We start from the raw sequence: 22,652 nt of genomic DNA on the forward strand, positions 1-22,652 counted from the left end.
CTGCAGCCAGACCTGTGCCAGGGGGATGCCTGTGCTGTGCCCAGCTGGGGCTGAGCTCAGACAGGGGCTGTGGCAGCCCAGAGTTCAGCAGAGCTCTGTGAGTGCTGCCTGTTAACCCAGGGAGAGCCAGGATTCCTTGGGACTGGATTTAGCCTGATTTGGGATGTGTTATCCTGCTGCATTCCCACAGCATGGGCAGCAGGGCAGGGGGGATCTGCCCCTCTGCCCCCTCAGCTGAGACCCCCCTGCAGAGCTGCCTCCAGCCCTGGGCAACAGCAGCACAAGGACGTGGAGCTGCTGCAGAGAGTCCAGAGGAGGCCCCGGAGATGCTGCCAGGGCTGGAGCCCCTCTGCTCTGGAGCCAGGCTGGGAGAGCTGGGGGGGCTCAGCTGGGGAAGGGAAGGATCCAGGGAGACCTTGGAGCCCCTTCCAGAGCCTAAAGGGGCTCCAGGAGAGCTGGAGAGGGACTGGGGACAAGGCCTGGAGGGACAGGACACAGGGAATGGCTTCCACTGCCAGAGGGCAGGGACAGATGGGAGACTGAGAAGGAATTCTTTCCTATGAGGAAAGGGGGCTGGGATTGAATTCCCAGAGAAGCTGTGGCTGCCCCTGGATGCCTGGAAGTGTCCCAGGCCAGGCTGGATGGGGCTTGGAGCAACCTGGGCTGGTGGAAGGTGTCCCTGCCCATGGCAGGGGATGGAGCAGGATGAGCTTTAAGTCCCTTCCAGCCCAAACTGCTGCTTTATCCCCTCTCCCGGGTGTGCAGGGAGGGAAGTGGGCGCTGCCTGGGCTGACAGGGAAGACGTTTGTTGTTTGTTTTCCAGGGGAAGTCCCCGTGTGTGACCCGACAAAAGGGTTTCCTGCTCCTGCTGCGGGGCTGCCAGGGCTGGGGCTGGGAGGGCAGGCAGGAGGTGGGCTCTGGGAATGCTCCTGGGCAGGGTCAGCAGGGAACAGCACGTGGAATGTTTGATGTGAGGGGGAGCTGCTGCAGCCATGGGCTTCAGAATCCCAGAATGGATTGGGTGGGAGGGGACCTTAAAGCTCATCCAGTGCCACCCCCTGCCAGGGACACCTCCCACCAGCCCAGGGTGCTCCAACCTGGCCTTGGACACTTCCAGGGATCCAGGGGCAGCCACAGCTTCTCTGGGCAACCTGGGTCAGCCCCTCCCCACCCTCCCAGCCAGGAATCCCTTCCCCATCTCCCATCTCTCCCTGCCCTCTGGCAGTGGGATCCATTCCCTGTGTCCTGTCCCTCCAGGCCTTGTCCCCAGTCCCTCTCCAGCTCTCCTGGAGCCCCTTTAGGCTCTGGAAGGGGCTCCAAGGTCTTCCTGGATCCTTCTCTTCTCCAGGTGTACATTTCCCTGTTGAGGTGGACTCAGGAGAGAGGGTGGAAGGATCCAAACTGTGGGAGTTGTCTGCAAGCAGCTGAGAGTGTTGGCTCACCCACACACACCGACCTGGAAACCTGGGAAGGTTCCAGGGGGCTGCAAAACCCAGGCAGAGCTTGTGGGGGTCTGTGAGCCCCGAGCTGGAGGCACTGCCAGCCCCCTGTGTGCTCCTGGCAGCTCTGGCAGAGCAGCAGGGTGTGGTGGGACTGAACTGCACGGGGTGTCTGAGCACAGTGCTCCCTGTCACCAGGGCCTCGGAGGGCTGGCCATGGAGTCATGGGATGGGTTGGGTGGGAAGGGACCTTAAATCCCATCCTGTCCCACCCCCTGCCATGGGCAGGGACACCTCCCACCAGCCCAGGTTGCTCCAAGCCCCCTCCAACCTGGCCTGGGACACTCCCAGGGATCCAGGGGCAGCCACAGCTTCTCTGGGCAACCTGTGCCAGGGCCTCCCCACCCTCACAGCCAGGAATTCCTTCCCAATCTCCCATCTCTCCCTGCCCTCTGGCAGTGGGAAGCCATTCCCTGTGTCCTGTCCCTCCAGGCCTTGTCCCCAGTCCCTCTCCAGCTCTCCTGGAGCCCCTTTAGGCTCTGGAAGGGGCTCCAAGGTCTCCCTGGATCCTTCCCTTCCCCAGCTGAGCCCCCCCAGCTCTCCCAGCCTGGCTCCAGAGCAGAGGGGCTCCAGCCCTGGAGCGTCTCTGGGGCCTCCTCTGGACTCTCTCCACTGGGTCAGTGTCCTTCCTGATGGCTCCATGGGAAAGGTCTGCAGTCTGGGGTGGAGCACAGCAGGTTCTTCCTGGAGAACCTGGGAATGGGCCTGTCCCTCCTCAGCGAGGTGTTGGACGAGGTGCTGCTGCAGGAGATTAAATGATTAATCCCAGCTTGTGGCAGGAGCTGGTGGCTGCAGCCTGGGAAAGGCTTCCTGGATTTTGTTTTTTTTCTGGAAGGGATTGTTTGTTGCCGTGTTGGGTTTTTGTGATGGTGCTTTTTTTGTTGTTGTTTTAATCCCCTGAGTGTTATCCCAGCTCCTTCCCTGCCCTGGGTCAGTGTCCAGGCACAGGAGCTGTGTGCAGGGGGGACGTGGGGCAGTGCTGCAGGGCTGTCTGTGCTGTCTCTTAAGTGCTTTTGCAGAGGTTCCTGCAGGACAGGGAAGGGCAGTTGGTGGCCACTGCCCTGGGGACCAAAGCACGTGGCCCAGCGACGTGTCTGCTGGCCAGGGAAACACCTTGGCAGCACTTCCAGGGAAAGGGACTCGTGGCTGCCCAGCACTGAGCCCGAGCTGGCATGAGCCCATCACGTGTTCACAGAGAGCTGCAGCTCCTTCACTCCTCACTCCTGCACATCTGGGAGCAGCCACAGCCCTTGGATGGGTTTTTCCTGCATTTATTTTGAGTTCTTTCTTCAGGATTCCTGTGCTGGCACTGCTGGGGCACCTCCAGTGCTGGGGCAGCTCTGGGACCTCACACAGGAGACACAGGGAGGGGCTGGAGCGTGGGCAGGGAAGGGAAGGGAGCTGGGAAGGGGCTGGAGCAGCAGGAGGGGCTCAGGGAGCTGGGGGGGCTCAGCCTGGAGCAAAGGAGGCTCAGGGGGGACCTTCTGGCTCTGCAACCCCCTGACAGGAGGGGGGGGCTGGGGGGGTCGGGCTCTGCTGCCAGGGAACAAGGGACAGGAGGAGAGGGAACGGCCTCCAGCTGTGCCAGGGGAGGCTCAGGTGGGACAGGAGGAGGAATTTCCTGCTGGAAAGGGTGGTCAGGCCCTGGCAGGGGCTGCCCAGGGAGGTTTGGAGTGCCCACCCTGGAGGTGTCCCAGGAAGGCCTGGCCGTGGCACTCAGTGCTCTGGGCTGGGGACAGGGTGGGGATCAGGCACAGAGTGAGCTCAGTGGTCTCAGAAGTTTTTCCCCACCTCAATCATCCCCTGACTCTGTGGGTTCCCTGTGAAGTCAGTGATTGCTCTGCAAGTGTCAGCTCTGCTGTGGCCACGGGTGATGTCCTGAGATCTGACCTTCTATGTCCTGGAACTTCTGGTGGGCTCAAAGTTGCTTCAAGCTCACCTTGGACACCTGTAACAAACACATGGAGGCTTGAAACGTGGGCTCCTGTGTGGAAGCAGAACCTGGAATGCCTGAGGTGGAAGTGTAATCCCCTTTAGTGGCTGGAGCAAACCAGCAGACTACAAAATCCTTCTTCCAGTCACAACAATCCAATTATGGCCCTGCCATTTCAAGCACTGATTTCCAAGTCGAGGCCTGTGTTCCCACTGGGAATTTTAACCTGTTAAAGGCATCAAACCCCCCAGGTTGCAGCTGTGGAAGGGAAGGTGATCTTGCTGTGGCTGGAGCTGGGTGAGGCTGTTTGTGGAGCTGATGGACAGGCTTGGCTGTCAGGGCTGGGCTGGGGTTCCTTTGGCTGTTATCAGCAGCACACCTGATTGCCAGAGCTGCCTGAGGGGCTGGCTCTTGGCTTGGGGGGGCAGTGGGTCCCCCCCTGTCCTGAGGCACCAGTGCAGCTGCAAAAATGCTGGAGTGTTGTTTCCCTGCTGCAGAGCAGGGTGGGGCAGGGCTGGGAGAGCCCAGCAGGAAGAGGAGCCGGTGCCAGGAGGGGAATCCCCAGTGCCCCGCCCTGCCCGGGGGTGCCACTCCCAGCAGGATCCCAGCCAGAGCTTTGGGCTGCTGTGCTCCCTGTGCTGTGCTCCAGGAGAGGAGCTCAGGGCTGGGGGAGGACCTCACACGTGTTCTCTGTGTTTCACAGAGTCACACACTGGTTTGGGTTGGAAGAGACCTTAAGGATCATCCAGTGCCACCCCTGCCATGGGCAGGGACACCTCCCACCAGCCCAGGGTGCTCCAAGCCCTGTCCAACCTGGCCTGGGACACTTCCAGGGATCCAGGGGCAGCCACAGCTTCTCTGGGCAACCTGGGCCAGGGCCTCCCCACCCTCACAGGGAAGAAGAGTTTGTGTCCTTATTTAAAACAATCAATGGAGTTTAGATAACTGGTTCTGCCCCAGAGCTCAGCTCCACCTTTGCTCGGTCACTCCCATCAATAGTTTTGGCTCCAAAGGGTTTGGAGGTTCTGACCTCAGTGAGCTCCTCTCTGGCACTGCAGGAGCCTCCAAAGGCTCTTTTTTTTCCCCAAGTTGTGTCTCCCCTCCAGTCAGCTCCAATCTGGCCTGGGCATTTCTGGGCAAGGCTTTTCCCAGTGAGGCTGGTGGAGCACAAAACCCAGTTGTGTTTCCTGGATCCATAATCCCAGAAGGGCTTGGAAGGGACCCTAAAGATCACCCTGTTGCCCCCCCTGCAACAGAGGGGGCTGTGAGGGAACCTGGTCACTGTGCCCCAGCAGCTCTTGCCTGGTGTGTGAGAGAGGTGGCACAGTCAGCATTTATTGACTGGGGTGGATTCTGGGTCTCACACAGCTTTTCCTGCAGGAAGGGGGAAATTCTGGTCCTTTATGTGGACCCTCCCGTGCCCAGGCTGTGTTTCTGGACCCCAGGCTGTGTTCCTGTGCCCCAGGTGATCTGCAGGAGTGCAGATGCAGAGATGCAGGTGGTGTTGCTGCCCAGACACCCCAGTGCCCAGGGAGGCTCAGCCTGTGGCTCTGGACTCAGCTCTGCCCGTGCAGCCCTTCCCAAAGCAAGTGTTCAACGCACCAGAGGCAGATGCTTGAGGTCTGGTTTTGTTTTCCTGGGACTGTCAGGTGTTCTGCTCCTGTGGTTCTGCTGGGAGCAGTAAAAACAGAGGGCCAAGAGCCCTCCTGGTAACTGCTGGCCCTGCAGGAGTGTGTGAGTTCCTTGTGTTTCACTGGGTTCTGAATTCAGAATTGATTTCCTGTCATGGTTTGAGATAGTCCCAAAATCCAATTCCCTAGCTCCATCCCCCCTCCCACATCTCAACCTAATGTGAGATGGGTTTTTCCAGACAAAACACACCAGACTCAAAGTGGGGGAAAGGGAATATATTACAATGACTGTACAAATAAATATAACATCACATTATACACACGATCATAACTATCTCTACCATGACACTTGGTAAAAATGGTCCTATTTTTTTTTTCCAGCAAGTCCTGCAATTTGTGTTCTTTCGTTCCCGCTTCCCATGTGGGGTAATTTGACTTTGCTCTCAAAGCTCTTACAAGGAGCAGCAGTAAACGTGGTCCCTGCTGGCTTGCAGAAGCTTTTCCTGAGCTCAGTGCCTGCTCTGTGCCCGGGGAGCATCCCCTGGGATCAGCAGGGCCCGTTTCCCACCTCCCCTGAGTGTCCTGGCACACGAGGCACAAACGTGCTCTGTGCCCAGAGCCGTGCCCAGTTCTGGGCTCCACAGCTCAGGGGAGACAAGGAGCTCCTGGAGAGGGTCCAGCAGAGGCCACAGAGATGATTTGGGGTGTGGAGCATCTCTCTCTGATGAGGAGAGGCTGGGGGAGCTGGGCCTGGTTAGTCCAGAGAAGGCTGAGAGTGGATCCCATCAGCCCACACCAATATCTCCAGGGGGTGTCCGAGGATGGCCCCAGGCTCTGGTCAGTGGTGCCCAGGGACAGGACGAGGAGCAATGGCCATGAACTAAAGCACAGCAAGTTCCACCTCACCATGAGGCAGAACTTCTTTCCATGGAGGGGGCAGAGCCTGGAACAGCTGCCCAGGGAGGGCGTGGAATCCCCCCTTCTGGAGACATTGCAACCCCACCTGCTCCAGGTGACCCTGCCTGGGCAGGGGGTTGGACAGGATGGTCTCCAGAGGGCCCTTCCCAGCCCAGCTCTCCTGGCACTGTGGGATTTTCAGGGCTTGCTGGTTTAGATGCCTGTCAGTGGGTGGTGGGGTTTGTTGTCCCTCCCTGGCGTGTCCTGTGCTGCTCCCTGGGTTTGGATCTTGTTCCCCTGCAGGGTGTTGCTGTGGAAGGTGTTTAATGCTCCTGCTGTGGCTGTGGCTTGATCCCTGGGAGGGGAGGTGACCCTCTGGATGGTTTGGGGCTGGGTGTCCCTGAGGCACTGGGATGTCAGCTCATTCTGTGGTAGTGAAGTGCTGGCTGTCCTAAGGAAGCAGCAGAATCCTGTCAGACAATGACAGGAGCTTCCCCACTGCAGTGTTTTAAACAGGCCCTGGCTCTCAGCAAACCTGGCAGGGTGGGATCAGGGGGCTGCAAGAGGGAGCTGGAGCTCCTGTGGGCTCCTGCCCTGCCCAGCCCATGGAATAGGGGGTGTCCCTGTGCCCCATGGAACAGGGTGTGTCCCTGTGCCCCATGGAATAGGGGGTGTGTGCCTGTGCCCCATGGAATAGGGGGTGTCCCCTGTGCCCCATGGAATAGAGAGTGTCCCTGTGCCCCATGGAATAGGGGGTGTCCCTGTGCCCCATGGAACAGGGTGTGTCCCCTGTGCCCCATGGAATAGGGGGTGTCCCTGCCCAGCCCATGGAATAGGGGGTGTCCCTGTGCCCCATGGAACAGGGTGTGTCCCTGTGCCCCATGGAATAGGGGGTGTCCCCTGTGCCCCATGGAATAGGGGGTGTCCCTGTGCCCCATGGAATAGGGTGTGGCTGTCCCTGGATCCCTGGAAGTGTCCCAGGCCAGGTTGGACGGGGCTTGGATCAACCTGGGATAGGGGAAGGTGTCCCTGCCCACAGCAGGGGGTGGAATGAGATGGGCTTTAAGGCCCCTTCCCACCCAAATAATTCTAAATAAATGTCTGACTGGAAAGGCAGCTCAAGCCACCCCCTGTGTGTTGTGTTTGACCTCCTGCTTTGGGGCATTTGCTGAATTAAGAGCCTGGAACCCACACTTTAGGCCCAGCAGTGCCCTGGCTGCTCTCAGTGCCTGGCTCACATCTTGGGATGCCACGTGAAACACGCTCAGAGTGTTGCTCTCCCTCCTTTCCCTGTGCTGAAAGGGTTTGCAGGGGGTTCCCTTCCCTTCCTTCTGCCACCCACAGCTCTCGCTGTGCTAATGGGAGTTCTGCAAAGTTATTTGGTTTTCCTCTTAAAGCTCTCGAGCTGTAAATGAGCAGCTCAGAAACAAACTGGTTTCATTTGGGGTCTCTACAACCAAGCAGCAAACGTGCTTCCAGTGCCATTTCTTGTGTTGTTTCGGGGTGCTGGGGCTCCCTGTCCATCTCTGACCCAGTGTCTCCCCCAGACCTGGGCACAGTTCTGTGTTTTCCAGCCCTAAGAGGGAGGGATGAGTGTTCAGGTTCCTTCTCTGCTGGAGGGGAAGGGATGTGTAAGAGCAGTGTCCTCCCAGAGAGCTGCCTGTGCCCTCCAGGGTCACTGGGCTGGGGAAACCCAACGGCTCCACTTGGCCCTGAAGGTCCTGAAGGTCCTGAAGGTCCTGAAGGTCCTGAAGGTCCTGAAGGTCCTGAAGGTCCTGAAGGTCCTGAAGGTCCTGAAGGTCGGGGTCAGCCTGAACTTACCCAGGAAGGCCTGGCCGTGGCTCTCAGAGCTCTGGGCTGGGGACAAGGTGGGCACAGGGGGGATCCACGGGCTGGGAGGGCTTTTCCCACCCCAGTGATCCTGGGATTCTGTGCCAGCACTGCCCTTACTCTGGCCCCTTCTCCAGCACCCTCGGGTGTGTGAGGCTGCTTGGCAAACTCGACCCTAAAGCTTTTTTTTTCCCCTCAACTGAAAGGAAAGGTGCTGCTATTTTTGGCTGGGATCAGATCCCTGACCCTGTTTGCCACCGGGCTGGTGCACGTGGCCCTGCAGCCTGGAGGGAGGAGCCATGCCAGAGCTGTGGGACCACCTTCCAGCAGGAGTTTGGGGCTTTGCTGGGACATGGGGACACTGGAGCCCAACGTTTCTCTGTCCTGAGTGCAGCCAAGCCCCCTGGCTGGGTTCAGCAGCTCCAGGGTGGTGTGGACGTGCCTCTGCTCTCCTGCACAACCCCTGGAAGCTGCTCCTGTGTCCCTGCCTGGCCCGAGCAGGAGCTGGCTCTGCCCCTGGGCTGGCTGAGCACTGCTTGTTTTGGGGCCTTCTCTGTGGGGCTGCTGTGCAGGCTGTGGGACTCTGAGCCCTCCCCTGTGTGCTCTCCAGTGGCATTGCCATGATTTCCCTGCTGGGAACCAGGGACTTGTCCCAGCCCTGGGCCAGCTGCCTGTTCACCTGGCACTGACTGAATGGAGGTGCTGCTGCAGGGCTTCAATATTAATCTTATTGCCACTAATACCTACAGAGAGCTTAAGGCTGAGTGTACAAAAACATCCCACAGCTTTGTTGAGCTTCTTTCAAACCCAGGAGCTGGACCCGGTTCTTGGGGGTCTGTTCCAACTCATGACACTCTGTGGTTCCAAGAAACTTTGTTCTCCATTTAAAGATGAGCTTGTCAAGTGCCTGGGTGGGAGTTTTGGGAGTCAGTGGGAGCCCAGTGTAGCCTGTGGAGTGGTCACCTTGTCTTTTGGTTGGACAAGTTCTCCGTTAATCCAGCTGAGGTTGGTTTGAAGCAGCACTTCAGTGTCCTCTTGGACATGTCACTGAGATGAAACATCACAGAGAGGGACAATTTACAGGGCAGGGAGAGATGGGACATTGGGAGGGAATTGTTGGCTGGGAGGGTGGGGAGGCCCTGGCCCAGGCTGCCCAGAGAAGCTGTGGCTGCCCCTGGATCCCTGGGAGTGTCCCAGGCCAGGCTGGAGCACCCTGGGCTGGTGGGAGGTGTCCCTGCCCAGGGCAGGGGTGGGATGAGCTGAGCTTTAGGGATCCTTCCAGCCCAAACCAGTCTGGGATTTTCAGTTTGGTTCCTGCCTGTGCTGAGTGTGGGGCACAGCTTCCACCCCGTGTGCCAGTCCTGCCCCACCTCTCCAGCAGTGGATCCTGGCAGGATCCAGCAGTTCCTGAGCACCCCTGGCACTGCTGTGGCAGCACAGCCTGCAGTGCCCCGTGCCCTCCTCCAGGCCCCCGTGGCACTGTGGGGTGTCACCTCTCCAGGCTGCTGCTCAGCCCCCTCAGGGATGGTGGGAAATGACAGCATTCCCTGGCCTTTGGTGGCACCTGGAATTGCCCATTCCTTCCTGACCTCCTTTCTGGCTAAAGCCCCGGGCAGCATTTGGCTAATTGGATGAGTGGAGCAGATACTGCAATCTGGGTCAAGCCCTTCATCCCCTGTTGTCCCTGCTGCTGTCCCTGTTGTTTCTGCCCCTGTTCCTGCTGTTCCTGCCCCTATCCCTGTTGTCCCTGCCCTGTTCCTGCTGTTCCTACCCCTGTTCCTGCTGTTCCTACCCCTGTTCCTGCTGTCCCTACCCCTGTCCCTGTTGTCTCTGCCCCTGTTCCTGCTGTTCCTGCCCCTGTCCCTGTTGTCTCTGCCCCTGTTCCTGCTGTCCCTGCCCTGTTCCTGCTGTTCCTGCCCCTGTCGTCTCTGCCCCTGTTCCTGCTGTTCCTACCCCTCTTCCTGCTGTTCCTACCCCTCTTCCTGCTGTTCCTACCCCTGTCCCTGTTGTCCCTACCCCTCTTCCTGCTGTCCCTACCCCTGTCCCTGTTGTCCCTACCCCTCTTCCTGCTGTTCCTGCCCCTGTCCCTGTTGTCCCTGCCCCTGTTCCTGCTGTTCCTACCCCTGTTCCTGCTGTCCCTGCCCCTGTTCCTGCTGTCCCTGCCCTGTTCCTGCTGTCCCTGCCCCTGTTCCTGCTGTTCCTACCCCTGTTCCTGCTGTTCCTACCCCTGTTCCTGCTGTCCCTGCCCCTGTTCCTGCTGTTCCTACCCCTGTTCCTGCTGTCCCTGCCCCTGTTCCTGCTGTTCCTACCCCTGTCCCTGTTGTCCCTGCCCCTGTTCCTGGTGTTCCCGTGGCTGCTCTGGGGGGTCTGACCGAGCAGGAATTTCACATTCTCCCCGGGCTTTTTATAGCTGACCCACTTCCCTCTCCAGGGAATGCACGGGGATGGTTTCCTGCTGGAAGGGGATTTGCAGCTCTTGCTGGTGTCTGGAGCTCAGCTGGAACTCTCCTCCTGGAGGGGGATGGATGGCTGGGAGCTCGGAGGTCCCTGCTGGGTGTGAGGAGGAGGAGGTGGAACCAGATGATCAGGTTTTGTGGGGACTGAGGCAGGAACTCCTCAGGCTGCTGTGGATTCATGGATCTGGGAAGTTGAAATGCTGTTTCCAGGAAGGAGTGCAAGCAGTGGCTGTGTTTGCACCATTAGGTCGCCCAGTTTTAAACCCTCCTTTGCAGGAGGGAACAACCAGCAGCAGGAATTCCCAAGTGCCCTTCTCCAGAGCTCTCTGAGAGCATTCATGGGCTGAGGTGCTCCTTCACATCAGCCTCGGAGAGCCTGGGGATTAAACCCCGATGGGCTGATGGCTGTTCCAAACAAACACAAACAGAGCCAGCCACTTCAAACACGGGTTTCCAGCAGGCTTTCATCCTCCTCCCTTAGGAATCCTGGCGTGGTGCACTGCTGGATGTACGTGGGCAGGCCCTGGATCACTCAGAGCTTTCCTGACTGGAACAGTGCAGCCAACTCCTGCTGCTGGCAGGGGCTGAGCTCCCAGCCCGGCCCTGCGTCCCAGGGAGAGGTGCTTTGTGCTGGGCAGCTCTGGGGGAGGGCAGCTCTGGTTGTGCCTCCCTCACGGAGGGTTTCATGGTTTGTGCTGGGCAGCTCTGGGGGAGGACAGCTCTGGTTGTGCCTCCCTCACTGAGGGTTTCAGCCCCCTTTCCTGGATGGTTCACTCCCAGGAGTGTGGCTGCTGTGGTGTCCTGCACGCCAGGGTGGTGTCCTGGGGCTGCTCTGCAGCTCTGGGGGAGCCAGGAACCTCTGTGCAGGGACTGTGTGTGTGTGATTTGTTCCCTGGGGCAGAGGCACTGTGTTCCCTGTCACTGCACCCATCCCTCCTGGCCGGGGGATCAGCCCTGAACGTTGGGGTTTGTTTGGCAGTCGCTGAGTTTCTGGAAGGAGCTCGTTCCTGCTGTTTGATTTGTGTCACAAACGGTGTGGCCACAGGCCCAGGGCAGTGCCTGTCCCTGTGCTGGGCACTGCTGGGGCACCCCCAGTGCTGCCTGGGTCACTGTGGGTATGGAGTGCCCATATGGGACCCCTGTGTGTGCATGGAATCACCAGGAGAGCACAGCCTTGGTGACCATCCCGGTGATCCAGTGTCCTGGGTGGGGATCTCCACTGCCCAGAGCTTTGTTCCATGGGGCAGGTGGAGTTGGGAAGGGGGAGAGCAGAGGTGGTTGAGTTAATTCCCATCTTTTCCTGGCGTGAGGGGGTTCAGTGCAGGGTCTTTTTAAGCTCTGTAGGAAGAGTAACTTTCCTTTTCCTGGTGAGAGGCAGTAGGAAAATGTAGGATGTAAGGAGCCATGAATTTGGCCTGTGTGTTTTTTAGGAAGAATTCAGATGGAATAGGGTGTGTGGAAATGCCTCCCCAGCTCAGCCTGGCCCTGCAGGTTCCAGCTGCACCTCCAGGTCCCAGCCCTGCCCTGGCAGAGCTGCTGCCTGAGCACTGAGCTGTCAGAGCTGAGGTTCTCACCACTTCCTTCCTGACCTGTCCTCACTCAGCCCTCAGTCCAGCCAGCCAGCCCCAGCCCTTGGCCTGCTCTCCTGCTCTCAGATGATCTTCCCGTGGGTTCTCACCTCCTCCTCTGTCAGAGGACTGAGGAAAGGAACAAAACCCAGGAATGGGCAGCCTGGAAATGCGTTTTCTCGTGGCAGTTTTAGCTCTGTTGGACCAGAGATGGAGCTCTGTGTGAGCAATGATTTCTGGGGAGCAGAGGGGGCAGGTGTCCCCCTGTCTGCAGGTACAGCAGCCCAGGGCACATTTCCCAGGGTCACAGAACCATTTCAGCTGGAGAAACCCTCCAGGATCACACAGAGTCCTGGTTAGAGGGTGGTTGGGTTTAACTTTTAACCCTCTCCTATTTATGTGATATCAACACCAATATCAGCTGGTTCACATAGACATCTTCAGCAGAACCATGACACAAAAGAGATGAACCACAGCTTTGCTGAGGTTGGAAAAGCCCTTTAAGGCCATCGAGCCCAACCAAGGTGTAAAATCAGGAAACATCTTTTCTTCTGATGATCCTTGGAACTAGAAAACAGGACTGGAACGAGACAGGTTGGAATGAGATGGCCTTTAAGGTCCCTCCCAACCCAAACCAGTCCATGATTGATGTTTTTTTGTCAATAAGGAGCCAAGTGGACTGTTTCCCCCCCTGAGGGGGTGTGATTTGAGCATCCCAAGCTCTTGGCTTCCCCTGCATTGGGCTGACACTTGTCAGCATTTCCAGCTCTGCTCAGGGAAGGAAGGGCTCCAGGACCCAGTGGGGGCACTTGCTGGTTTGTTCTCTTGGCTCAGCACAGCACGAAGGTCCTTCATAAACCCTCACTCCTAATCCTCCAGTGCCTCTCCAACCCAGCCCTCTGGCAGACAGGAGGTTTTATTTATTTACACCCAGCAACTAAAAGTGAAAGATCTGACAGGGGATTACAGGGCAGAAGGGAGAGGAGAAGGTGCTTCAGTGTATCTGGTTTTTTTTAGGAGTCTCTCCAGTCCTCACTGCTGGTTCTGCTGGCTCAGCCTGTGTGGCAGGAGGCAGCTCCTGGTGCAGCTGGAGGTGTGAACTGCTCTGTTCAGCCAACCAGGCAGGGAGTTAACATTCAATAAGCTTCTTGAGGAGCACCAGATGACTCTTATCAGGAGGGTGCAGATGAATCCTGGTCCTGGGGAGCCACACGGGCCCTCGGATGGGTTTCCCCTGTGCTGGTGGTCGCTGAACACTTTGATGCTGGGTTGGCAGAGCCAGGGTGGCACCTGAGGCCGTGGGTCAGTGGTGGCCCTGGCAGTGCTGGGGGATGGTTGTGCTCGGTGATCTCAGGGGTGTCTTCCAAGCTAAATGATTCCACGGTTCCAGGAATGTCTCCTGTGGAGCAGAGGAGCCCAGCAGAGCTGGCTGATCTTCCAGGGTGACCTGAGGGCAGCCCAGCACCGTGGGCAGGGAGCAGGGCAGGGGTGGCAGGAGGCCAAGCTCACCCTGCTGAGCTCAGCTCCAGGGAAAAGGCCTGGGGGAGGAAGGTGTGGGGGCAGGTTACCGGGGAGAGGTGCCTGGGAGCACCCTGGGGGCAGGCAGGGATATTGTTGGGAAAGCTTTTGTTGCTCCCTGCTCTCACTGATGAGGTTCCCTGGTCCAGCTGGGCGTTAATTGGCACCGTGGTGGTGAGGAGTTAATGAACTGAGGGGTTGCTGCGTCCAGGTGGTGGAAGTGAGGAGAACACAGTGCCCAGGGAGAAGAATGCCCAGCTGGGTCTGTGTGTGAGCAGTGGGCAGTGCCCTCAGGCTCCCTGGGGATGCACTCCCAGCACTGCCTCCTTCCTCTCCTGGCTTTGCTGCCTGCAGTGGGAAGGTGACACTGCAGATGGGAATGGAGATGAACCTCATTTCTTGCCCTCACTTGGTGCAGAAGAAGCTTCCAGACTGAGCTCCTGGGCTGGTGGAAGGTGTCCCTGCCCAGGGCAGGGAGTGGAGCTGGGTGATCTTTGAGCTCCCTTCCCATCTGAACCGTTTTGGGATTGTCTGATCCTCTGAAAGTCAGGCTTTAACACCACTTAACAAGACATTTACCAGGATGGAGCCATCAGCTGGAGCTTCCAGAGCTGCAGATGCAGCCAAGTGCAGGGGTTTTGTTCCCTGAGCAGGGAGAGGCTGCAGCCCAAGCCAGGTCCTTTCCAGGAGAGCAGAACCCTGGGCCATGGGATAACGGGGTGTTCCCGGAGGGAAGGGGGTGCAGGGGCTCAGGGGGAGCCCTGGCTCCTGCACAGCTGCTGAACAGAGGATTGAAACCCTTGGTCTCCTCCTGCAGAGTCACTGGCAGGGCTGGCACTGTCAGGGTTGGCACTGGCAGGGTTGGCACTGCAGGCCCCTGTGGTTTGGGTCTGGTGGAAGCCCCAGGTGGGGACTGGGGGTGGCTGTGCCGGGCTCGGGTCAAAAGCTGATGACTAAGAAGGAAACGAGGCATTTCCTGCCCATCCCCCAGCACAAACGACTGCCTAAAATATCCAAATGACGTGTGGTAACTGGCATCTTCCTTCAGGAGCCTCAGACATCTCTCTGGCCACTCTTTCAATCCTACTTTTGCATCTCAGTGCCCTCGGAAGGGAGGAGGGCGATGCCAGGCTGGGCTGGGGAGGGGTGGGAATGTGTTTGGCAGTTTACATTTCCATGGACCACATTTATGGACTTTAAAGGCTGACCTGTGTGCAGAGAGTTCCCAACAGCCCCAACAGTGTCAAACCTCCCTCTTTCCTTCAGCTTCTTTGGTCCTTTCAGCCAAACTGAGCAGCAGTTTCACCTCAAGGGTTTGGGGTTTTTGGGAGTGTTGGGTCTGAGGTGCCTCAGAGTTCCTGAAGCATTCCAGGGGGGGAAAGCTGGTGGTTGGGGAGCTACCCCAGTGCTGTGGAGCCTTTGATTCTCCACAGAGTGCTGTCAAGGGGCAGCACATTCAAAATAAAACTCAGGAATTGCACTGAAGTCCCTCAGCTGCTCTCTGGAGTCCCTCTGCTCCCTGTGTCCTTCAGGGGGTGGCCACGGGGTGGGAGAGGGTCAGCAGCTCCTTCCCTTGGGGAAATCCAAACCATTAAATGTAGGTTGAATATTAAAGTCAAAATGCAAAGGAGTGACTTCCTCTCAATCTGCTCTCGCTTGCCAGGTCCTGGAGAAATATCCCAACACACCCATGAGCCATAAAGAGATCCTTCAGGTTATCCAGAAGGAAGGACTCAAGGAGATCAGGTGAGTGGAGCACCTGTACCAGTCCAGCCCGTTGGTCCCAGCTGGGGGTGGTTTGCTGTTAACCCCCCATCTCCTCAGGAGCTTTGGGACTGGGATGGTGCAGGTTTGGTGTCTGGGTCCCATTTCCAAACAAACCCTCAGGTCACCAGTGCTTTTCCCCCAAGGGAGCTGGAAGAGGGTCGTCCCTGACTCCCAGGTGTGCAGGACTGCAGCTCTTTTGTGGGATAACCCAGAGCTGAGCAGGTGCTTCAGGCACTGCAGAAAGCACAGCAGGTTTTTTAGGTTGTTTTGTGAGCAAGAAGTGAACTGCCAGTTCAGCTGAAGTGTTGAAATGACCCAAACCACACTCAGGAAGTGACAAAGCAGCCTCAGCTCAAGGTCCTCACACAGAAAACTTCCTGCCTGCTGCTGTTTTCCTGGGAATTACCTGGAAGGGGGGTGTGGTTCTGCCTGAGGGACCTTCCTGCTCCCAAGGGATCAGGCTCTGGGGTGTTGGGCAGGGTTCCAGCTCCCTGGTTCCCATCTGGTTTGGGCACAGGGCAGCTGAATTCCAGAGTCCTGGCTCCCCTCTTTCCCAGAGATGGGTGAGGGAACAACTGTCCACAGGAGGTACAAAATGTTTCTTCTGTTTTCTGAGAGCAAAGGAAAAGAGAGGGGGGGATAAAGAGGGTTGGCTGTGCCTGTTCTTCTGGTTTGGAATCAAGCAGCCATCCCAAACCTGCCTCTTTGCACTGCTCTGTCCTGGTGGCAGAGCACAGGGCCAGCAAACACCCAGGCATGGGGATTCAGGACCCTTTTTAGGGGACTCAGGACCCTTTTTAGGGGACTCAGGACCCTTTTTAGGGGACTCAGGACCCTTTTTAGCAGTTCAGGGTGTTTTCTCTCAGGGCAGAGCCTCGAGCAGGAGCTCAGGTGGCACCCAAAGGGTCCAGTCTCTGCCTGCTCAGGCCACATTTGGGACCAAACAGCAAAACCAAAAAGGGCAGACCAGAAGTGCAGCAGTGCCCATAACCCTTGTCAGCCTCTCCCCCTCCTCTCAGGGCTGGGCTGGGGGTTGAGCCTGGGCTGGGGGAGTTGTGTTCCCCTCTCAAGGAGCTGGTGCTGAGCACCAGGACAGCACAGACTGCTCAGCAGTGCCAGGGGGGAGACTCATCTCAGCTCCTCCCCTTGGCCACACCTGGGTGCTGGGCAGGGATTGTTCCCCTCAGGTGTTACACAGGTGTAATAAAGCTTTATTTGGGGTAAAACCTAAAGGATTGTCCCATTTTAAGCACTTACATTGCAGTGAGGGCCAGTGCTGGTGGCTGGGTTGGGGTTCTGGGGAGTCACAGCAGGATGGGCTGAACACAAATCAACGTTTCTTAGAGGAAAGCTGCTGTTAGGGAAGGAGGAAAGGCTGTCAGGGGAGCAGGGGGAGCTCTCCAGGCTGGGGAGGTTCATTCTGGCAGAGCCCCTGGCAGCAGGTGACAGCAGTGCCCTGTCCTGGCTCCTGCCTTGGGTGAATCAGGTGTTTATGGAGCTTTGGGAGTTGTTTCTCAGTGCAATTGGCTTTCAGTAAACCAAATTGCAGATTTCTTGGTAGCAAAGTACTCCCACAAAGCACCTCATCCTCAAACTCTGCCAGCTTCCACTGCAGGGGGTGTTTGTTGGGTTTGTACTCACCATTTATGGCCTCAGGTCCTCAGTTACATCAAACCCTTTAAAAATCTCTGATTTCTGGAGAGAAAACAATCCCAGAATGACAGGTGAGCTTCCCACAGACGTGCTGGGGTGAGGCAGAGGGCAGTGGGAGCCCAGGGGGGGTCATTTTGCTGTTTGCAGTGATCCCTGGGCTGTGCTGGGGCAGGAGCTGCTCCTGGAGGAGCTCCAGGGATTGGGGGGGAGTTCAGGGGAGTTCAGGGGACTCAGGGCACTGGTGCTGGTGGAGAGGGTTTGGAATTGCAGGGAAGAAGGAGAATATAAAACAACTTGTGATATAAACCAGCAGCAGCTGAGGGAGCAGAGGTTTCTGCTCAGTTTGGCTGAGGTTTGGACAAGGCAAGATCTTTCATAACTGTTTTTTGGTAGCAGAACAGAAACCCCGGGTGATTCTGGCTGGTTGCCTCACCTGTATTTAGGATTTTTTGTCCTGGTGCTCCAGGACCAGCCTGGAGAGTTCCCTGGGGTGGATGGGCAGGATGGGTGCAATGAGAGGCAGCAACAGGGAGCCACGTTTGTTTGAGGAGAAGCAGCTTTTTAAATCCACATTTTTTAATTTCCTTGATCTCCTCGGAGGTGTTAAAATCAGTGAATATCTGACCAAAATTAGCATTCTCTGCTGGCCTCTTCTCTTGATAGCCAGGAGTGTTTGGTTTTCCTGTGCCTCAAACCTCCTCCCAGGGGGTTGAATTTGCAAACTGTGAGCTGGGCTGGAAGGTGCTGCAGCCAACTGGACCATAAATAACCTCACACATTGTTTAATTCCCAGCTGCTTTTAAAGGTGAGCTGGGACACCTTGAATTCGTGTGCCCTGGCTTTGGTATTGGCAGTACTGGGTGTGTTTGGGGGGCAGGACAGGGATATCCATGTGCCTTGCTGAGGAACCACCAGCCTGGGTCATCTCAGGCCTCTCCAGTGAGTGAGATTTTTGTCACTCTCCTGGGAGGTGGCTCTTCTAAAATGTCCCTAAAAGCACTGCCAGCCTCTTGGGGCTGTGCTGTGCAGGGTTCCTGACTCACAGCTGGGCTCCTGGGGCTCTTTGCTGATGTTTTCCCAGTGGGAAAGGGGAATTTTTTGGAATTTAATTGCAGGGCTCTCCAGGGTTTCTCCCTGTGTTCCCCAGGAGTGGGGCTGGGAGCAGGGAGGGTCAGGAACAGCAGGGCAGGGAGTTCTTCAGGCAGCTCAGGGCTGGGTTTGGTGCTTTCTGGAGGGGACAGACAGTGACCAGCTGACATCTGTAGCTGAGGGCAGAGCAGGGGGTGCTGTCTGAGGCCTCTGGGATGTGCTCAATGAGATCCCTGTGGAAAGGCTCCGGTGTAAAGTCCAGGTCAGAGCTATTTTTGGATCAGTGCCTGTCAGGTGGAGTCCCAGGGAGGGCTCCAGGTTGATGTTTAACCAGGTCACTGGTGTTTGGGTGTCACCTCTGGGCACTCCTCACTGTCCCCTTGGGCAGGGGTTTCTGCTCTGAGCCAGGCAGGGGCTTCTACCAGGACAGTTCCTGAAGTGAGGAAAAGCTGGAGGTGCCACTTCTGCCCCTTGAACACTCTCCTGGAGAAGAGAAGGATCCAGGGAGACCTTGGAGCCCCTTCCAGGGCCTAAAGGGGCTCCAGGAGAGCTGGAGAGGGACTGGGGACAGGGAGTGTAATCCTGTATTGATGAGCACTGCAGGAATCAGAGCTTGGCTCTCTCCTGGAAAACACTGGAGCTGAGGCCTCAAAAACTCACTTTAGGGTTTCTCTTCAGTACCAGCTGGCTCGTGGTTCTGTGGCAGAAACACAGAGGGGGAACCCAAAAGCACTGGAGCTCTTAACTCTGTGCCCCAAAAGCCTTAGAGGAGGGGGCTTCCCCTGAGTGGGGCTGAGACCTCTGCCTGCACTGCTGGTCCTGCCCCAGCTCCTGCTTTGGGTGGCAGCTCCAGGAACCCTCAGGATCCTCATGTGCAGCTCCAGGATCCCTCAGGATCCTCATGTGCAGCTCCAGGATCCCTCAGGATCCTCCTGTGCAGCTCCAGGAACCCTCAGGATCCTCATGGGCAGCTCCAGGAACCCTCAGGATCCTCCTGTGCAGCTCCATGAACCCTCAGGATCCTCCTGTGCAGCTCCAGGAACCCTCAGGATCCTCATGTGCAGCATCATGAGCCCTCAGGATCCTCATGTGCAGCATCATGAGCCCTCAGGATCCTCCTGTGCAGCTCCAGGAACCCTCAGGATCCTCATGTGCAGCTCCAGGAACCCTCAGGATCCTCCTGTGCAGCTCCAGGAACCCTCAGGATCCTCATGTGCAGCTCCAGGAACCCTCAGGATCCTCCTGTGCAGCTCCATGAGCCCTCAGGATCCTCATGTGCAGCATCATGAGCCCTCAGGATCCTCCTGTGCAGCTCCAGGAACCCTCAGGATCCTCCTGTGCAGCTCCAGGAACCCTCAGGATCCTCCTGTGCAGCTCCAGGAACCCTCAGGATCCTCTGCAGCTCCAGGATCCCTCAGGATCCTCCTGTGCAGCTCCATGAGCCCTCAGGATCCTCCTGTGCAGCTCCAGGAACCCTCAGGATCCTCCTGTGCAGCATCATGAGCCCTCAGGATCCTCATGTGCAGCATCATGAGCCCTCAGGATCCTCCTGTGCAGCTCCAGGAACCCTCAGGATCCTCCTGTGCAGCTCCAGGAACCCTCAGGATCCTCCTGTGCAGCTCCAGGAGCCCACAGGATCCTCATGTGCAGCTCCAGGAGCCCTCAGGATCCTCCTGTGCAGCTCCAGGAGCCCTCAGGATCCTCCTGTGCAGCTCCAGGAACCCTCAGGATCCTCCTGTGCAGCTCCAGGAGCCCTCAGGATCCTCCTGTGCAGCTCCAGGAGCCCTCAGGATCCTCCTGTGCAGCTCCAGGATCCCTCAGGATCCTCCTGTGCAGCTCCAGGATCCCTCAGGATCCCTGTTTTCAGGCAGAGCCCTGCCCTGGCAGTGCTGGTGTGCCCAGAGGGGCTGCAGGGTGTGAGACAGGGTGGGTACCCCCAGCCCCAGTGCTGGGGGGAGGCCCAAGTGTGCATGAGTTGGCACTGTTGGTAGCTTGGTGAGGCCATGGATCATCTGTGGGGCTGGTGAAGGTCCTGCTCCATCCCACCCTGGCACTCTGGGTTCCAGGGCTGCTCTGTGAAGGTCCTGCTCCATCCCACCCTGGCACTCTGGGTTCCAGGGCTGCTCTTTGCCCTGGGGCTGTGAGCTGGGAGCTGTGCTGAGGGGGCTGAAGGAGGAAGTTCCTGTTCCACTGTGTGTCTGCACGGGGCAGACAGACAGACTTCCAGAGGGCCCCCCTGGCTCCTGGGAAGCTCATCCCCGGGGAAGGTGACAGTCCTGTGGTTGGAGCTGCCCTGGGAGCAGACTGGACCCCCCTGGCAGTGCCACCTCCCTCCCCAGGGCTCCCCCAGGTTGACCCAAAACGTTTAAAATGTGGCTCTGGTGGATGGAGGGGGGAGGGTTTGTGTGAATTAACCATGAGTCCGTTGTTCTGCTCAAGTTTTTAAAGGGGTCTTTCTCTCCTTTTTTTGGGTTGCCCTCCACCTCCAGAAGGTAAGAACCCACTGCTGCCCACCCCGAAGCTGCTCCTCCCTAACCCCCCCTGCCAGCCCTAATGCAGAGCCCCTGCTTTGCCCCCTGAGTCCCTGCCCCTGGCCCTGGTGTGATGCCCCTGGCCCTGGTGTGATGCCCCTGGCCCTGCCCTGCCCTCCCTGCATGCCCATGATGTCCCTGTGGGGTGCCTGGCCCCTCGCTGTGTCCCCCCCCTGTCCCCTGCTGGTTTGGGGTGAGGGGGTGCTTGGTTTGCATGTGGGGTGTGTGCACCTTGTCTGGGGCCACCACCGGGTGCTGCTTGTGGGGAAAAGCCAAGTTTAACCTGGGACCCGAGCTGGGAACCCCCTGCTTTCCTAACCCTGCCCCTGTCTGACGTCCTGGGTGGGACTGGGGGTGGGCTCTTGGCTCTGGCTCTGCCCTGGCACTGCCAGGCTCCTGGAACCAGGGTCTTCTAAACCACCCCCTTTTAATACCCTGCTGAACAAAAAGCTGTTCTGGTTCACCTGGGAAGTGGGGAAGAAGGGGATGCTCCAAAGGAACACAAAAATGGGCAGTGCTGCCCCCTGAGCAAAGCCCAGCCCCTGGGGGAGGTCTGGGGGAGGTTTGGGCAGTCCCTGGGGCAGGGAGGCTGGGGAAGGACTCTCCCTGCTGGGTCACTTGGGGTTGTGTCACTAATGAGCCCCTCCCTGTGCTGGAGCAGCTCCCTGGGGTGGAACCAGTCCCCTTTGGGTGCCCAGCAGCAGCTGCCCCTCTGCCTGCAGCATCCCTGGGGCAGGGGCTGGCTCCAGAGGGATCCCTGGGGCAGGGGCTGGCTCCAGAGGGATCCCTGGGGCAGGGGCTGGCTCCAGAGGGATCCCTGGGGCAGGGACTCACTCCAGAGGGATCCCTGGGGCAGGGGCTGGCTCCAGAGGGATCCCTGGGGCAGGGGCTGGCTCCAGAGGGATCCCTGGGGCAGGGACTCACTCCAGAGGGATCCCTGGGGCAGGGGCTGGCTCCAGAGGGATCCCTGGGGCAGGGGCTGGCTCCAGAGGGATCCCTGGGGCAGGGGCTGGCTCCAGAGGGATCCCTGGGGCAGGGACTCACTCCAGAGGGATCCCTGGGGCAGGGGCTGGCTCCAGAGGGATCCCTGGGGCAGGGGCTGGCTCCAGAGGGATCCCTGGGGCAGGGGCTGGCTCCAGAGGGATCCCTGGGGCAGGGACTCGCTCCAGAGGGATCCCAGGGCAGGAGAGTGCAGGGATCTGCTGGGCCCAGAGCTCTGCTGGGCTCGTGGAAACTGGGCCTTCAGCCTGGGGTCACCCTTTGGGGGATAAATCACCCCGGGGATGTGCTGAGGGGAGGGGTGGGAGGTCCAGATACGGCACAACTGGAGCACTTGGACCGTTTCTGTTTGGTCACTTGGGTTTTAAAATCCAGCCCAAGGCAGCTCAGGCCCTTGGAGCAGGGAAGGGGGGAAGGGGGGATGCTCCAGGGGGATTGCAGGGTGGAAGGGATGCTCCAGGGGGATTGCAGGGTGGAAGGGATGCTCCAGGGGGATTGCAGGGTGGAAGGGATGCTCCAGGGGGATTGCAGGGTTAAAGGGATGCTCCAGGGGGATTGCAGGGTGGAAGGGATGCTCCAGGGGGATTGCAGGGTTAGAGGGATGCTCCATTGGGATTGCAGGGTGGAAGGGATGCTCCAGTGGGATTGCAGGGTGGAAGGGATGCTCCAGGGGGATTGCAGGGTTAGAGGGATGCTCCGGGGGGATTGCAGGGTGGAAGGGATGCTCCAGTGGGATTGCAGGGTGGAAGGGATGCTCCAGGGGGATTTCAGGGTGGAAGGGATGCTCCAGTGGGGTTGCAGGGTGGAAGGGATGCTCCAGTGGGATTATAGGGTTAAAGGGATGCTCCACCTCCTTCCATCCCTTCCCCAGGCAGCTGCTGGGAGCAGAGTCCTCACCTTAACCTTCATTTCCCACTCAACCCCCTTTTCCCTGCTCAGTCTGAAGAAGCTTTTGATTCAGTGGGGGGTTTAAAATGTCCTGTTTGAAATGTTGACTTTGGGGTTTCTGGGCAGGAGAAGGTGGGATGTGTGTGTTGGGCTGAAATGCTGGGTAACTTGGGGAACTCCTCAGTGGGGGAGAGCTCAGAACATCCATTCCTGGTGCTGTGGCCTCACAGCTGCTGTTCCCCACAAGAGCCATCCCTGCCCTGGTTTGGCCCTCCCAGCAGCCCAAAAAAGAGAGGAATGTGCCTGTCCTGCTGGCACAGGGGCAGTCACTGGCTGGGGCTCCCCCTGAGGTCAGTTCTCCAGCTCAGCAGTGACAGTGTGCACGTGGAAAGT

The 22,652-nt window shown here is 58.3% G+C and overlaps 2 protein-coding genes across 6 annotated transcripts in view; one reads left to right on the forward strand and one right to left on the reverse strand.

The window, feature by feature from the left end:
- Positions 1-22,652, reverse strand: part of PREB (prolactin regulatory element binding) — a 345,777-nt gene that overhangs the window by 6,652 nt on the left and 316,473 nt on the right. The window lies entirely within an intron of this gene.
- Positions 1-22,652, forward strand: part of ASXL2 (ASXL transcriptional regulator 2) — a 72,641-nt gene that overhangs the window by 2,584 nt on the left and 47,405 nt on the right. For all 5 annotated transcript variants that reach the window (XM_064651158.1, XM_064651160.1, XM_064651157.1 and 2 more), the window contains exon 2: positions 14,996-15,078. In XM_064651158.1, coding sequence (XP_064507228.1) covers positions 14,996-15,078 — 83 coding nt within the window. The remainder of the gene's footprint in view (positions 1-14,995; positions 15,079-22,652) is intronic.

Source organism: Pseudopipra pipra, chromosome 3 (genome assembly GCF_036250125.1).
Source record: "Pseudopipra pipra isolate bDixPip1 chromosome 3, bDixPip1.hap1, whole genome shotgun sequence".
Taxonomy (NCBI): Eukaryota; Metazoa; Chordata; class Aves; order Passeriformes; family Pipridae; genus Pseudopipra; species Pseudopipra pipra.